The 18,585-nt window shown below is 42.5% G+C and overlaps 1 protein-coding gene across 1 annotated transcript in view; it reads left to right on the forward strand.

Annotated features, from left to right (window-relative positions):
- The window catches only part of MYO16 (myosin XVI), a 518,261-nt gene that overhangs the window by 153,041 nt on the left and 346,635 nt on the right, over positions 1–18,585 (forward strand). Inside the window, exons 3-4 of the mRNA XM_055543007.1 lie at positions 6,230–6,300; positions 13,551–13,694. Coding sequence (XP_055398982.1) covers positions 6,230–6,300; positions 13,551–13,694 — 215 coding nt within the window. The remainder of the gene's footprint in view (positions 1–6,229; positions 6,301–13,550; positions 13,695–18,585) is intronic.

An 18,585-nucleotide genomic window follows, 5' to 3' on the forward strand; every position in this document is an offset into this window, starting at 1 on the left:
AAAATGCTATGGGTTTTGATAGGGAGGTATTTTGGCTTTTTGATAAGAAAATGTCCTGGAGAATGAAGGAGCACCTTGCCACTTCATATCTTCATTTTTCATTGTTCTCACTGATATTAGTTGTAGCAGGTAAATTTACCAAAAAAGAGTTACTACTTGGGCTTCCCTGGTGGCATTAGTGGTAAAGAACCCGCCTGCCGATGCAGGAGACATGGGGCACGGGTTCAGTCTCTGGGTTGGGAAGATGCCCTGGAGGAGGGCGTGGCAACCTACTCCAGTATTTTTGCCTGGAGAGTCCCATGGGCAGAGGAGCCTGGTGGGCTGTGATCCATCGGGTCACAAAGAGTCAAACACGACTGATGTGACTTAGTATGCACGCAGTTACTACTTAGTAACCAACATTTCTAAACTTGAGTACTCTAGAGAATGTTCCTTCGCAGGGCTTCCTATGAGGACGCAACTTAGAAGCCATAGTAATGTTTTGTTTCAGTCTTCCTTGACCCTGTTGATTTCAAATGTGAAATCTTTGTGAATACAAAACCCCTGTTATCACGAGAACCACGTGCGAGCAGAGATGGCCGTGCGATCAGACGTCCACCCCAGCTCCTGTGATCAGCAAAGCACTTGCTGTTGTCAAGTTGCTATCAAGTTACCATCATCGATGTGCTGATTGTCCTCAGCACAGGTAAATCTGTCGTGTCTAGACACTTACAGCGATGACTGACATCACCATTGGTGTGGTGCTGGTTGGTGATGGTGGGGATGTGCAGGGGAGACAGCTGCAGATCCTATTGACAATGGATTTGCATCCATTTTTACCCCAATAGCTGACGGTTTAGAGACTGAATGTTTCTTTTTAAATATCAAATCATGGCCCCCACACAGACATTGAGATGGAACTTCTGTGGCAGCTTGATGATGAAGCCACAAATATACAATAAATGCTGAATCGGTTCCAAGCAGCAACACTCTAAAAGGAGCCTCGGCTTCATTATTCTGTTTGGTCCCCAGATGGCTGTTTTTCCTTGAGCTGTTTCCTTGCAGATTTTATTGTAACAGACTCTGAGTCAAGGTGCCTTTTCACTTGCCTGTCAGTTCCAACCACGTTGTTATAAAGTTGTTATGAACTGGAACCTTTTTGAAGAAAGTATTTGAACCTGAATTGGGACAGGTTCCCACAAAATTGGTAATTGTCAGGACATTGCTGTAGATCTTGAATCCTGTTGCTGCTCCCGAGTTGGAGATGACCCTTCCAGTCTCTTGTCACATGAGAGGTAAAGGGTCCTGATGCTCTTCACGGTTAAGAACACAATCCTTGAAGCCACGGGCTTTACACCCATCATGCTACCATCACATAGCTGAAAAGCCTCAGTGTCCTTATCAATTGCATTGACACGTATGCAAGTAGAGTATTTGTGTCACAGAGTTGGGAGAATCAAAGTAATTCTTATACTAAAGCACTGAGAGCAGTATCAGATCCCTGCACACTTCGGAAAGCTCAGTGTGTGCTTACCATGCATTTATATTTTCTTTATTATATCTTTACATCTGGGTATCTTACAATGTCATTTTTAACCCTTAGCACAGGCTTACAATGTAGCACAGTCTGCTGTTTGTATATGTGAGGCATGTATTGTTTCTTTCTTTAGTCAGTAGTCAATTCTGTCTTATTCTTGCTCTGGATCCATGGTGTTTAGGGGCAAACCAGCCCATAACCAGTCTGTGGTTCCACTTTAGTTCTGATAGGGTGAACAATGCTTAAGAAAACGGTCTTTGTATCTAGGAGGAGAAAATGCCAGATTTGCCTTCTTTTTCTCCTGAGTTTGAAGCCTGCCTGGGTGAGGGGGGCTGGAGTTTATTCACTGGTTTCACTGTGGCAGGAAGGGTGCGCTGCAGCTGCTGGGTGCAGAGTCAGTCGTTCCTGGATATTCTCGGACAGCGTTCCTTACCCACCTCACGCTTCTCCACCGTGGTGCTTCCTGTACCATGCTGGTGGCTATTCTCACAGCCCCTGAGAGCCGAGTGCTGAAATGTCAGCAATTAATGGGTTGGATGTAAAACAGTTTTTAAGAAAAAAGCAAACCTATATTAACAATTAAAGTATATAAACTTAAAATTAAGTACTGAATTGTAATTAACTCATTATTACTTGCTGCTAAGTTGCTTCAGTCATGTCCAACTCTATGTGACCCCATAGATGGCAACCCACAAGGCTCCCCCATCCCTGGGATTCTTCAGGCAAGAACACTGGAGTGGGTTGCCATTTCCTTCTCCAATGCGTGAAAGTGAAAAGTGAAAGGGAAGTCGCTCAGTCGTGTCCGACTCTTAACAACCCCATGGACTGTAGCCTACCAGGCTCCGTCGTCCATGAGGTTTTCCAGGCAAGAGTACTGGAGTGGGGTGCCATACTTAGATCGTAATAAACACAAAGGTAAAACTCAAAGCTCATCGCTTCCTAATCAGTTCTCTACATTCCCTCTCCTTTTTTGCTGTCAACGTTTTGTCTCTTTTGTCTGTGTGATAGAAATGCCTCAGAACTGTGAGCTGAGTCACATAGCCTCCAAACTCTGGGTTCAGTGACACCACACCCTGGTAGCTTGGGCTCAGCCATGGTGGGAGATTTACACCAAAAGAACTGGCCAGTGCTAGAAATCGGAGCTTGAATTATTATCCTGACTGTGTAGAATCCAAGAAGTGGTGGAGAAACTGTTGATGATGCAGGTTGTACTTTAAAATGTACTGCGTCAGTGGCCACTATATTGTGAAAAGCACAAAGATGTCATAAAATATGATTACATTGTTCAGAAACTAATATCTGATTAGCAAAGATGTCGCTCAGGTTGTTTATAAATTCCTGAAGTTCTGACATCCTTCACTGTTTCACTTCAGTCTTACTCAGAAGCCAGCAGACGTGTTCTGTGAAGGTCAGTTAGCAAGTATTTTAAACTTTAAGGGTCACATACAATTTGGGTTACACATTCTTCTTGGATTTTTTGTCTTTTTTTAAAAATTGTTATCTTTTCCTCACACACCTTTCAGAGCTGTAGAAGTCATTCTTAGCTTAAGGGCTGTATGCTGACAGATTTGGCCTGACAGCCAGAGTTTCCTGATCCCTGGCTCATACTCATTAATTTCAGTGAAAATATCAACCAGAATATTAAGGTCCCACTCATTAATTGGAAACAAAGATTGACTGTGTGGATACAAATGTTAAGTAAAAATCACAATCATTTTGTGAGAATCATTTGATTATATGGAACTTACAACAAATTGTGGGCTGCACAGCCTATACAGCAGCAAATTCCTAAATGCTTATCCATCCGCCCACCCATCCATCCATCTGCCCGCCCACCCATCCATCCATCCGCCCGCCCATCCATCCATCCGCCCGCCCAACCATCCATCCACCCACCCATCCATCCATCCATCCACCATCCCATCCATCCATCCATCTGCCCGCCCATCCATCCATCCATCCACCATCCCATCCATCCATCCATCCACCAGCCCATCCATCCATCCATCCACCATCCCATCCCTCCATCCATCCACCAGCCCATCCATCCATCCATCATCTAGACACCTCCATTCATCCTTGAGCATTCACCAGCACATCATTGTGGCCCACCTGCTCCTGTGGAAACACAAACATTTAGTCCATAGCACCTACCTAAGGATTTTTTTACTTCTTTGCTTAATAGGCTATGATCCTCTTCATTGGCCACAGAATGATGCCCGCATCTTGCAGTGTAATGTAAAATATCCCACAACACATTCCTCCAAGTCACACACAGCCTTCTACTCCTGACTGTTGCTTGCTCCCCCCTTGCTCATCATTCTCCCATCATCTCCTCCATTGGCCTCTTCTGCCCCTTTATTCTGCCTGATAAATTGTATACTCCTCTTTCAATAAATATTGGTAAATTTGCATTGGCTTACATCCTATACTTAAATTCAGCATTTAATAATCAGAAAGTTTTGAGAAAATTTAGAATAAACCTTAAGGTATGTGTTTATTGATACATGATTATTGGTTTCATAACTTAAACAGTGGTTTTGCTAATAAAAACCATTTAGTGACCCCTGACCAGGGCCAGGAAGCTTGATCAGATTGCTATATGTGTTATTCCATTGAATTCACACTACACGCTCATCGTGGGAGTCCAAAAATTGTCTATTATTTTGCTAACAGAAAACTAAGACGTAGAGAGAAGTCCATTAGCTTTTCCAATGGGGCTCAGTCTCAAATGGGTCAAACTGCAAGGCCAGTGTATCACTGATTTATATAATGTATAGTTCACCACATGTGTGCATGGTGGGTTCTTTGTAGAAATATAATAGCATTTTACTAACATTTTAACTAGTAACATATAATCTTCCTCACTATTGGTAGTGTGATCACACCAGTACACGTTCTTTGTTGTAAAGACCATAAAGCACCAAGGAGGTTTCAGCCAGTTCAAGATGAATAATTTCATTTGTTAAGCAATAATTATTAGGGTAAAAGTGCTATTTTCATTCTGAGAAAACTATTGGTAAATATAGTTAAGGAATTTTCAGTTTTCATGAACACAGTTTCTAAAATTAAGAGTGGGAAGTATATGAGGGAGTAAGACATGCATGCACTTACTACATGTATGTGCAGAAGAAGACTGAGAAAGGGAGCAAGGGAGCCCGTTGACATACAGCCGGGGAACAGGGTGGTTCATAGCAGCTCAGAGATGGGAAGAGAAGCCAAGGCCTCACCTTCCTGGACTATCCTGTAGAGGGCAGACAAGGGAGATACCTGTGTCTGCAAATGGATGACCCATATAATGCCAGGTATATACCTTTGTCTAGGTTACAAAAAGAGTTAAATTATTAAAGAAAGAACATCATCAAGCAAAGCTGTTGGGTGAATGAATAATGTAGACATGCTTCTATGGAGACACTTCTTTGTGGAAGAGGGCTGGGAGGACCAAGCTGTGAGGTCAAGGAGCCAGGCCAAATGTCACTGTTGGTCTGAGAGCAGGAATGCATCGGACTTTCCCAAGGAGAGAGATTTGGACAGGGATGCTCCCATTTCAGGAGAGGCTGTTTGGAGACTGCACTGGGCTGGGTGTGGGTTTGTCAGGCCCGTGGGGCTGGCACGCCTCCTCTTCATCCCTCATGCAAGCGTCTCGGAAGAGACTGTCTGGGAGAGAAAGCGGTGTGAGAGGAGCTGTGTCTGTCCTCTGTGATGTGCAGTTAAAGTTGGGGAAGATGGTAACAAACCAGAGACTGGAACACAGTCAAGACTTGGGGTGACAGGTATGTCAAGTGGGGTGACAAGGACTGTGTCTGTGTTCTAATAACATGAACAAGTTACAGAGAAAGTTAGTGGAAAGACAGTTTGCTCTAGAAAGTATGAGTTTGAATCTTAGTCATTTTTGTACAGTTCTGTATAATAACAAACTTGAAGAACTGTTGCTTTAGTTATCTATTTGTGGACAAGGCATGCATGGCTCTTTATGAAAACCACGATACTGCTCTTAACAGTGGGAACTGGAATAGTGTCTTGGGGAATGGATGGGTCTCTTGGAGCCCACAGAGTGTCACAGAAGATGTATTAGCAACACAATCTGTCTCCCAAGGCCTGTTGCATTCCACGCCCTACCCGGCCCACCTCTGCTGTTCAAATGGAAACACGGGTCACCTTCCAGCTATGCCGTTATCCTGACGAGTGGCATCTATTTTGAGCTGTCTGACATTGCTAATTTAGCTACAAATGGCTTTGGGAGAATGATGGAAGTGGGGCCAAGGGGTAATTGCACGAAGGAAAGTTTAATGTGCAAAGTGTCAGCTTTTATTGTTTTAAGCCAATGAGTCCTAATGAGTTTAAAAAAATAAGAGTGAGCTAAAGCATACATGAGCTGAGTGAAGTGATTCCCTTCTTTTTTCTTATTTCTCCTTGATCTATGATAGAAGCGTAAGCCAGGCATTTTGAAATAATAAATTGTAAGAGTGTGGTCCCCTTTGGGAATAATTCACGGGCTGAAATAGGTGATGATGTTGGCAAACCAAGAAACGGGTTTCAGTGTGACGAGAAACGCTGCCAAGGTTAAATCCCCAAAATAAGGTTGGACGGCGATTCGTGCATCTTCTTTGCTTTCATGGCTGTTTGGGATTTAGACACGCATGAAACGCTGCACCTTCTGGTTCACAGTGTGGAACAAAGATGTGCTGTAACTCCCCTCTCTCATTCTTCCAGTGCTGCAGCTCCTGAAGGAGGGGGCCGACCCCCACATGCCTGTGTCCTCCGGAGGGTCCCTGCTCCATCTGGTAAGAGCTGTGATGCCCGGGTGGGAGTGGGTGACACGCGGTGGAAGGGGAACCAACTGTGGACGCCAAACTCCGTAGCGGAATGCACTTGTATCAGACGACCAGTGCAGTGATGTGCTTCAGATGAACAGGCCTGAATAGTGACATGTTGATGCTTGTTAATTACTCCTAGTATAGTTTGTAAATTGTTGTTGTTTAGTTGCTTAGTCGTGTCTGATTCTTTTGCAACCCAGGGACAGAGGAGCCAGGTGGGCTGCAGTCCATGTGATTACTCAGGCAAGAATAGTGGAGTGAGTTGCCGTTTGTTCCTCCAGGGGATCTTCCTGATCCAGGGATCGAACCTATGTCTTCTGTTGTCTACTGCATTGGCTGGAGGATTCTTTACCCCTGAACCACCAACGACCTCATCTCTCTCTCTCTCTTTCTCTCCCTCTCTCTGTCAATAGTGAGTTAGTGAAAGTTGCTCAGTCGTGTCCGACTCTTTGCAACCCCATGGACTGTATAGTCCATGGACTTCTCCAGGCCAGAATACCGGAGTGGGTAGCCTTTCCCTTCTCCAGGGATCTTCCCAACCCAGGGTGAAATATATCAGATCAGTTGCTCAGTCGTGTCCAACTCTTTGCAATCCCATGAATCGCAGCACGCCAGGCCTCCCTGTCCATCACCAACTCCCGGAGTTCACCCAGACTCATGTCCATCGACTCAGTGATCCCATCCAGCCATCTCATCCTCTGTCATCCCCTTCTCCTCCTGCCCCCAATCCCTCCCAGCATCAGAGTCTTTTCCAGTGAGTCAACTCTTCGCATGAGGTGGCCAAAGTACTGGAGTTTCAGCTTTAGCATCATTCCTTCCAAAGAAATCCCAGGGCTGATCTCCTTCAGAATGGACTGGTTGGATCTCCTTGCAGTCCAAGGGACTCTCAAGAGTCTTCTCCAAGACCACAGTTCAAAAGCATCAATTCTTCGGCGCTCAGCCTTCTTCACAGTCCAACTCTCACATGCATACATGACCACAGGGAAAACCATAGCCTTGACTAGACAAACCTTTGTTGGCAAAGTAATGTCTCTGCTTTTGAATATGCTATCTAATTGAACGGTTTTGAATGATAAACTATATGGCCCAGAGAACCATATTGTTGGTCAGAAATAGGAAGACACAGCTTCTTTACTGTTGAGCCAGCTAATCTTTAGTGAATGGAGTTTGCGTATCTGCATTAAAGAAGATCCTTTTGAACATGAATTGTATTCAACAAATAAGCAGAATAATATTGTATCAATTAAAGAGCATTAGGCAGCCGTCCTTTCTTTTATTTACTTTCTTGTCCCATTGAGCTTTTACAATTCTCTGCTCATGGCCTGGATAATATAAATGTGCATAAAACTTTACTACATTCTTGTGGAAACAAGCAGGGAACGATTAAGTGAATAAACAAGTAAATAACCACATAAACAAATAAATACAGCCGTTTCACATGCAAGAAATTTTTGCTGTTTCAGTTAAGGGCAAAACTTAAGTAAAGGAAGATGTTAATAACTATTCAGTTTAGTGGTCTTTAGGACTAATTTTAAGCATAAGACATGATTTTGAAAAAATGCCCAGATTAATATAAAAGCCTAATTTATAATTGTGTACCAGTATTTTAAAAATACTGCATTTCTTCACTTAGCACAAACCATTTTAAGGGAGGTCACGCATCGATCAGATGGAAGCTCTCTAACCTGGGGCTGGATCTGAGCCTGGTTGCCTCCTAGAGTCACCTGGCAGCTGTAAGATGCCAACATCTACCTTCTGGTGACAGCCCAGCCTGGAGATTCTGACTTCACTATTCTGGGGTGTCGATTGAACTTTGGGGTGGTGCAGAGCTCCCCCAGGTGATTCTAATTTATGGGCAAGGTTGAGAACCACTGCCAGCAAGAGAAACCTGTGTCTGCCAAAGCCTGGGGGTTACCCAGGGTGCAGGCAGTCATACTACACATGCAGCAGAGTAGAACGATAACTCAGAATCTGGATGGGGAACACAGCTGAAGCATGTAAGCCATTTCTCTCCAGCACAGATTGAGATGGAAAGAGATTTCTAGAGTGTTTTGGCTGTGAAGTCTCTGTTCTATCCTTAGAAAGCCACCTCGCTCCAGCATTGGTTCTAGGGTGTTTTGGCTGTGAAGTCTCTGTTTTATCCTCACATCATTACCTGGATTACATGACATTTCCAAGGAGCCATGTGGCGCATTAGTTCTGGGTCCCAGGTTTGGCTGTAACAAGCAGTCTTAGACTAAGGACTTCCTGGAGATAAGATTCTCTTCTTGGTCAGTATCACCGGCATCCTTACCAAGAGGTCCAGCAGTCTGCATGTTCTCGAGGAGACCACCCTGGCCCTGCCTTCTTTTCTTGGGGGCACCGACCCCTCCCTCTGTGTCCCCCTTCAGAACGTGAGCAGGAGGGAAGTAAGTCACGTGCCAGCTGCTTTGTCTTTTTTCCCCTCTGTGTGATCACATGGGGTCCATGTACCCTTTCCATTAAGCTTCAGGAGACTTCTAAGCTCACAGAGCCTCGTTTTTTTTTTTTTTTCCCATTTGTGAGTTGGAGATGTTATACAAGCTGATAACTTTCAAAGTATTTACTATGATGAACAGGACTTCAAAGTATGAATTGTGTTGATCAAATGACTTTCAAACCATAAAGTGATTTTGATATGTTAGATATTAATCAATACATGCCCTGCATTGTAGTATTTATGATGTACTTTCATCTCGTTTGACTTTTTTTTATATTCATAGCAGATCTGTGGGGGTGGGCCTAGGCTTATCTACCTTAGTAGGTAAGCAGCTGAGGAACACAGTTAAACTCACACAGCAGTAATTAGTACCAGGGCTTCAACTCTGACCTTCTATCTATAAATACTGTAGTCTTTCCACAGTAAGTTTCCCAGCGATACCTGGGTTAAGTTTTCAGAGAATGCATATTCCATTGGACTAGTGGCAGACAGATATTTTCTTTGGAAAAAAATCATGTCAATTCATTGTTGACAGTCCATCCATGTCTACAAATGATGAAATTTTGTTCCTTTTCATGGCTAAGTAATATTCCACTGTGTTTATGGCCCACGTCTTCTTTATCCATTTCTTTGTTACTGGACATGTAGTTTGTTTCCATGTCCTGGCTATTGTAAATAGTGCGGCCATGAACACTGGGACGTGTATGTCTTTTTGAATTATGGCTTTCTCTGGGTATATATCCAAGAATGAGATTGCTGGATCACATGGTAGTTCTATTTTTAGCTTTTTAAGGGACCTCCATTTCTCCATTGTGACTATATCAATTTGCATTCCCAATAGTAGTGCAAGAGATAAGAATGTAATGTATTTTTACTCTCTGTGCGTGTGTGTATGTGTGTGTGTTTGACAGACGGAGAGAAAGAAGCAGAGGAGGATGACCACTTCTTCATATACACATACTGTGTCCAACTTTATTGAGCACATAGAACTCCATCCTGTCCATCAGCAAAGCAGCGGTTGCTTTCTTGACCTTTGAAATACGGCCAGGATGCTGCCGTCTCTCTTCACCTGGATAAACAGTCTTCCCCTAAACCGCCCTCTCCCCTGGGCCTGCAGCTTCCTCGCACACTTCCATGGCCCCATCTGTGTCCAGCCTGCATTCTGTGTCCCCCACAGCAGCCAGGCTGGGTCACTCCTCTGTCAAAATGTCCCAGAGACTTCCCTTCCCGCTCAGGGAAGACCCCGAGCTCCGCCGATGGCCACGCGGGATGAGCTCACACTCCGTGCCCACATGTCCAGGGACCTCTGCTGCCCCTCCTGATCCTTTAACAGGCCCACCAACCCCAGCCCCCCGTGCTCTCTGTTACTCCACTTTCCAGTGAAATCCACATGGCTCCCTCCTCTGCTTGCTTTGCATCTCTGCTCAAAAATCATCTACCGAAAACACTCTCCCAGGGCTTGTCCCCAAGGATATGGTAACCCACCCCCACCAGCCCACAATCAGCTCAACTTTTATGTAGTTGTTTGTCTCCTTTCTTATCACACAGTCGCCACCAAACAGATTATAGGCTCAGGGTGATTATGTTCTGTTTACCAGACTGTGGGCTGGCTCGGACTTGGCCAGTTTCATCACATCTGTAGCACTTACGGGCGTCCTGGCGCTCAGAGGTGCTCAGTTGATTTGTTGGGGAGCCACATTAACCCCTTAATTGCTTAATTAATTAATGTGATACTGTGATAGATATTACGAGTTAAGATGCAAGCAGTCTTATTTAGAGTGGAGTTTTCAGAAAGACAGAGAAATAAACTGATTACAGCAGACCTGCACGAGCGATAAGCAGGCGATAGGAAAGAGGAAGAAGATGGCATCACTTGGCCACCTTCAGAGGCCAGTTCTGAAGCCTCCTCTGCCCTCCCGGTCAGACTGAGTTACTCTTTTATCCAAGATCTCATCACACATGGTCCTTGCTTCTGCTATAAATCTTGTCATAACGGATTGTAATGAGTGGAGAACGTGCCTTTTCTCTTTGCTAGAGTAAATTTTCAAAAACTGTGATGTCTTAAATATGTTTGTATCCTTAGCCTGTGATGCATAGTAGGTACTCAGTACATCCTAAAAGGATAAATGGGTGGATGAAGGGATGGGTGGATGGATGGATGAACTATAAGAAGGGATCTTTGCCTAATGAGACAGCCCAGGGAGCAGAGTAAAAAGATTCAGAAATGGTAGAATTAGAAGAAAGAAGAAATGAGAAGATGAAGGTGATGAGGTGAACAGGAAGCACTCAATTAGCTCTGAATCCAGTGCAAATACTCTGCATCTTTGTACTGTTAGACTTTGGTTGTCAGGCTAAGATGAAGAGGCTTTGAAGCTGGAATACATGTAAGGAAACCTCCTGACGGCTGCAGGAATGTGGGCTCAGCACTGAACCTCCTTTTCCGGGGGTTACTGAGTAAATGAAAACAAATAAAAAATTGCAGGTTGCCAGAGAGACAAAATTACAGGGTTTCAAAATGCCTTCGGTACCGAAAAAGGCAATTTCGCCCTTGAAAATGTCAAGCGTGAGCAGCTCTGTGTTCACCCCACCTCTTGGGTATCCTGCATTATGAGTCCTGATGCTTTATCAGCACCAACATTCTAATTATATATTCTTAGATCAACATCTTTGAGAAAAAGACATCGCATGCTTATGCAGGGCATCAGGAAAAAGCTGTGGAAGTTGCTGAGCTTTTCCAGTTTCATTTATTTAACTCCATTTATTCACTGAGTATCTGAGTCTAAGTGAGATTTCTGGAAGACCTCTGTTAGAAATGCCCAGTAACTGTGAAGTTGGAGAAGAATAATTCCATACGTGTTAAAGGTGGATAATTGATGCATGTTGAGGGCTTAGTTGCTTCCGTCGTGTCTGACTCTTTGCAACCCTATAGACTGTGGCCCGCCAGGCTCCTCTGTCCATGGGATTCTCCAAGCAAGAATACTGGACCCACATCTCTCTCCTGGGACTCATGCATTTCAGGCAGATTCTTTACCACTGAGCCACGGGGGAAGCCCTCGATAATTGATACACAGGTTTTAATATTTTTCATCGTATGCAGTCTTTAGTTTTATCATGTTTTAATAAGCTTTCAGTAAGTCTGAATTTGCCTATTTATATTCAGTAATTCATGAATCAAATCTCTGGCAGGTGTCAGCTACTATCAGAGGAAAAATAATGAAAACAAGTAACAATCTTTTCCACCCCAGGGATTTAGTCTCTTGAGGGCGGTATAGAAAAAACTCAGACTTAACTCTTTGGAAGGAAAGGTGCTATGTATGGAGTTAAAAACAGAGTCACAAAGGGCTTTGCTGAAATGCTGTCTGGAGTTTTATTAATAAGTTCAGACCTTTAATGTATAAACTGTTGAGAAGGAGCTCTTGGTTCTAAGGAAACACCCTTGACTGGAGTATGAAATGTGGATTCTTTTGATTCTGTGCTATGACAGCAGAAGTCCATTGCAGTGGAATTCCAAGTGGCTCAGTGGTGAAGAATCCGCCTGCTGATGCAGGAGACACAAGAGATTTGGGTTCAATCCCTGGGTTGCGAAGATCCCCTGGAGAAGGACGTGGCAACCCACTGCAGTATTCTTGCCTGGGAAATCCCATGGACAGAGGAGCCTGGTGGGCTATAGTCCATACAATTGCAAAGAGTCAGACACGACTGAGTGAGCACACACATGAGCATAATGGAAACAAGCTGCAACAGATTCGCAAATATGCTCAGGGCATATTGTTAAATGTCAAAAACAGGTTAGAGAATAGTACATTTTCTAGACTCAAGACAGATAGATGGAGGAGGGGGAGAATCTTTTTCAACAGCAGAGAAAATCTTGAAGAGTAGATAAGGAATTTTTATCAGTGACCCAAATGGGAGAGGAGGCAGAATCTCCTTTTTCTTTTTAACTCTTTCTGTTTACACATTGCTTGAACATTAAAACATGTATGTTTCTATGCAGTAAAAGAAATTAATGCAAAAATACTGTGAACTGTGTTTTTATTAGAAGCTTAAATTCCAAGTGTTTTAATCACTTTCCTGCTCTGCTCAGTCACTCAATCTTGTCCAACTATTTGGGATCCCAGGGACTGTAGCCCAGCAGGCTCTTCTGGTTCACGGGATTTCCTAAGCAAGAATACTGGAGTGGGTTGCCATCTCTTTCTCCAGGGGATCTTCCTAACCCAGGGATTGAACCTGTTTCTCCTGCATTGGCAGGTGGGTTCTTTACCGCTGGGCCACCAGGGAAGCTTAAAAATTAGGCTGTCTTCTAATTGCTGATTTTAAAGGTAATTAAATAATGACAAAACCAGAAATTTATCCTGTAGTCCCCATTTCCAATGTTGTCAGTCTATTGGGTTATCAGTCAGTCAGTTTGAAGTTTTCCTACAACTCACTGATACTCCGTTCATTTATTTAGTCATTTTTCTCTCTGTTTTATGTCATATAGTTTTTAATGCCTTTAAGTCACTAGTCTTGTCTTCTATAATACCTAGTCTGTTTTTCCTTTCTACTGTCCATAGATGCGGTTTTCCTTTCTTACATAAGCTTCTTTCCTTGTAAGTTAGTACAAAAGGGGAGCAAATTCCTCGCCAATTGAGCTCCACATCCCAGCTTCCATAATTGGCACTAAAGTTTTCTGTATGTAGAAAAGAAATTTGGAATAGGAGCAAGCCTATCATGGTTTATTGCAATAGTATATTTTCTTTTCTTTCTTTCTTTTTTTTAGTGCGCTCGGTATGATAATGTCTTCATCGCAGAGATCCTGATTGACAGAGGGGCCAATGTCAACCACCAGGATGAAGACTTCTGGACACCGATGCACATTGCCTGTGCGTGTGACAACCCTGACGTTGTCCTGCTGCTTATATTAGTAAGTAAAGCGATCCAGTTTGTTACCGTTTGAAGAGATTTGATGGCATAGAGAAGTCTAGATACTTAACTAAGTATCCAGACGTAGAAAAGTCTACATACTTAACTAATACTCTTTGATAGTATGTGATACTTCAGTTGAGAAAAAATACGTGTGTTTATGTCAGCACTTATTTGCCTGGAATTACAAGATAATTAGGAGACTGAGGTTGTGGGTCACTGTATAGGTAGTAAAACAATTTGTGTAGATATCATACCAAACTGAACTCCTCTAACCTTTTTCTTGGGAATTGTATGCCTTGATACCTCACAAGTCAGAGCTAACTAAATAGTTTGATGATTATTGTCTTCTCTCTCAATTCATTTTCCTAATGTTCAGCCAAACCAGGCATATGATAGTACGGATATATGGCTTATATTGAATCTTCTTCTCTTGTTAGAATCTAGCAAAAAAGTGCCTACAACATTTGTGTTTCCAGGAAAGTGAAAACTTTAAGTATAAAATCACTGGAATTATTTTGCTGTCATTGTCTTCAGTTATAGCTCAGACATAGACATGGGTCCTTACACATACTGTAATTATTTTAGAATTGGAATCCTTTCTGATTGGTTTATCTCTAACAAAGATTTTAAGAAATTATGCAGGATTGTTAGAATGCATACTAGAATATAAGCGTAAGAGTGAATGATTTTGCTTTTTCACTTTATTGATAAAAATCATATAATTCCTTAGTGATTTTTCTATTATGTACCTGGCTTTTTACAGAAGCCCTCAAGATTTCACAGGCAAGCAAATTGATACTCAAAGATATTAAGCAAGTTGCCATAGTCCAGAAAACACGGTATAGATTTGAACCCAAGATCGTTGTCCAAAGTTGATCCTTTTTCCCGTGGGTCTTGGTGCCTGCCCTAACCAATCGCCACATGCTTGATGGCTAAATATAAAAGAACCATATTGTCCTGCATTTTGGAGACCAGAAGTCTAACATCAAGATGTGGGCAACGCAGTAAGCATTGTCTCTGTGAGCTCTAGGGAAGAATTCTTCTGTGGGTTCCCCTAGCTTCTAGAGACCCCTTGCAGTCCTTAGTGTTCTTTGTTTAGAGATGCCCTACTCTAATCTCTGGAGAAGGCAATGGCAACCCACTCCTGTACTCTTGTCTGGAAAATCCCATGGATGGAGGAGCCTGGTAGGCTGCAGTCCATGGGGTCGCTAATAGTCGGACATGACTGAGCAACTTCACTTTCACTTTTCACTTTCATGCACTGGAGAAAGAAATGGCAACCCACTCCAGTGTTCTTCCCTGGAGAATCCCATGGACGGAGAAGCCCGGTGGGCTGCAGTCCATGGGGTCACACAGAATCGGACACAACTGAAGCGACTTAGCAGCAGCAGCAACTCTAATCTCTGGCTGCATTATCACAGGACCTTCGTTCCTATGTGTCTGCATCCAAATACCCCTTTATAAAGACACCAGTCATAGAAACCGGTTTAGTGTCTACCTTAACACGATACAGCCTCCTCTCACCTTGATCTGCAAAGACCTTATTTCCATATAAGATCTGTCACAGATTTTAGGGTTAGGACTTGAACACATCCTTTTAGAAAACACAATCCCGCCACACTGCTTTCTTCTCCCTTTTTACGATCCTAAGCAGAAGCATTTTAGGATGAAGACTATGACTGGATACGTCCTTAATCTTGTAAGAGGTTTAATTTGGCCTAGTTTTGTCTAATTTGTCCCTCAAGAATTTATATATATATATATATATATATTTTGTTTTTATAGTAGAAGTGTATGTCACTGGAAATGTGTTCCTTTCAAATCCTGGAATGTGGCGGCTATAATAAATGAATTAAAAAAGATTAAGGAAATAAGGACTGTTTAGCTTGAAACAGAATCATTTGGAGGGCTTGGACTCTACAGGAAAACACACAGTAAGGCACTTAGCTCATTGGTAAGAACAAGTCTTCATTTTACAGAAACTTAGCCTAAGAGGAACTGCACTGCGAGTCAGCATAAAAACCGTGGGGTTTGCTTAGTTGCTTATTATTATAGGAAGATTTTTCAGAAGAGAACCATATGACCTTTCAAGTGACATTATGAAATCATCAACTGTGAACTGTTTAGAACTCTCTGAACTCATAGAAGAGCAGGCTAACTTTTTAGAAATCATTTATTCCTCACTTTCCCATGCTATTTGTTTGTTTTGGATGCAAGGCCTGTGGCATCTTGCTTCCCAGATCAAGGATTGAACCCACGCCCTCTGCATTGGGAGCATGACTTCCCAACCACTAGACTGCCAGGAACATTCTAATATATATATATATATATATATATATATAGTTTTTTTTTTTTTTGAAAGTTCAACCACTGGATGACTTGAGTGATGCTGAACTTTAATTTTATAAGAATAAGATAGAAAATTAGATTCATAGCTTTTGTGGTTTTCCTATGTTTCAATTTATTTTTTTTCTGAATATCAGTTGAGAGATTCAGTCACTTTTTCAAGCCCTGTCTCCATTTATTTTCTCTGATTGTGATTAGTTACGCCAAAGCTTTGCCAGAATAGGCTTTCTATTTCTGTTTCATTCATGCAAAATGCCTATGGTTATTCTGAGAACCCCATATTCATGTGACTGCACTTGAATTCTTAAAATCCTTCTCTCATTTCCTCAGTGTATACTGCTGGATGAAGACTTTCTTGAGTTCAGAGAGCTTGTCAGCCCTTATTTCACTGCCTGCCAGGATTTCCTTCCTGCCTTCATTCTGGAATATCTGTTTCTTTCTTCTGATGGAAAAGGGTAGGAGGATCTGACTTCTTCATAGAGTCTGCACTTAGTCCTGGTCTAGGCATCTCATATGATGCTGATAATTTAAACTTTTACGGACAGCCGGGGGAAGGGCTCGATAATGGCAGGGTTGTGATTTGAAGGCGCAGCAACGTTAACCACATGCAGAAGACTCCCCTTCAGCATATGGAGACTCTGGTCTCAAGCAGCATGGCTGTCAGAAATATCACTGATGGACCAGAAGTAGAAAATCACCCTGACCACCCTGAGGGCAGGGATGAGGCATGATTGTAACCAGAGCAAGAACTGGTACCTTTGGTGTCAATATAGAAGGTACACAATAATTATAGAAATAAGTTAGACATACAGTGGCAAATTAGTTAGGTCTTCCGTATGACCTTTTGCATATCTGAGGAAAATGTGAGCCTTGTTCCTGTTGAGGTTAAACAGTATCTTCCAAGGAAAATCAAGAAGCTCTGGCACCAATACCATTTCCCAAATTCTTGCTCAGAAAAAAAAAAAATGACAATCTGAAGAAGTACTAAATTGTTGTCTTGACTGGGGACACCCCCTTCATGTCATTGTCAGACTCGGTGACAGCTCCATGTTGATGAGAAGGATTTCTCGACCCTGCTCCTGGGGGTACTTTCGTTGTCTTCCCCTGTTCCTTGCATTTTCTCCCACTTGCTGCTACAATCATCAACACGTGAAATGACTTCTTTTAAAATAATTCCATAGTGATTTGCTGTTTTCCAGACTTTAAGAAACTTCTCTGTTAGCCAAGAGTAAATTGTAAAAGCTGAAAAGTGGTTAACTCAAACCATCTCTTGAAAGTCTTGACTTCATATTTATTTCAACCTGATCATATATATATATATATATAAATAGTTATATTGCATACATATCTGATTTATGGCATGTTTTATTAGCGCATCTATGCCTTGAATGTATACTTGTAAGCGTCAGAATCTGCTGTGTCTCTTGCCTGTGGAGAGAGGAACCATACACTTTTCTGTGGTATTTCTTACCATGGTGTCTTAATAGCATTGCTCTGTGTCCACTTCTTCGCTGACATGACTTTGGATAAGAGGGTTGCATGTATCTGAGGCATGCTAGATCTGAATTTTCACATTTAATTTTCTGTTGTGGCTGCAGTTGCTAAGCTGCCCTGTCCTGTTAGCAATCCTAAAACTGTGACCAGTCTGTCCACTTTAGCAGCCCATTGCATTTTGAACCATAAGAAACAAATTATTTTTTTATAGCAGAGTTAATCATTTTAAATGGAAAATAATTTGAGTTAAGCACTGTATAAGATGCTTCTATTGGGGGAAAATGATTACCTGTGCTCCTAAATAGTCATCTCAAATTGTTTTATCTTGGGGAGGAAAAGCTTTGATTCTTCACTTGTTTTGGATCTCTTTAGTAAACCTTACTCTAAAGGATGTCTATTATTACATAATGTCAATATATGACTAATAGATAACTGAAGGATAAAGTGTTATTTAACAGTTTTATTTTTCAAGGGATGACAGGGAACGGTGAATTGGTGAACCCTTACTGTTAAATTTTCCCAGGATATCTTGCAGTATACTTTCACTCCCTGAAATCACAAAGTGTAGGAGATACCAGCCCATGGATAGTCATTTAGTGAGTGAGACCAATACTGTGCTTGTTTCACTAATAATGAAACAGCAGTGTTTCAGTACGGACATACTATCATTGTACCACTCCAGCAACAGAGGACTGATCCCCTGAAACTGCCCTGTGTGTTTCCTCCACCTTTGGCCTTTGGAGTTTGCATGTCTCACGTGAGCAACGTCTCTGCCTGTGGGATGTAGTGTGTCACACGCTGTGTTCAGTGGGCACAGCGGGACCAGGTCATTTTAACGGGTGCTGCAGGCAACCGCTGGAACCTAGCAGTTCTGCTGTCACTGAAATAGCAAATGATGTTTCAAAACACATACTGCCTGCTCCATGCGAGGTGGCCGAAGCCGATGTGTGCTGTGCTCAGTCGCGACCCCATGGACTGTAGCCTGCCAGGCTCCTCTGTCCATGGAATTTTCCAGGCAAGAATACTAGAGTGGATTGCCCTTTTCTCCT

The sequence above is a fragment of the Bubalus kerabau genome, chromosome 12 (assembly GCF_029407905.1).
Source record: "Bubalus kerabau isolate K-KA32 ecotype Philippines breed swamp buffalo chromosome 12, PCC_UOA_SB_1v2, whole genome shotgun sequence".
NCBI lineage: Eukaryota > Metazoa > Chordata > Mammalia > Artiodactyla > Bovidae > Bubalus > Bubalus kerabau.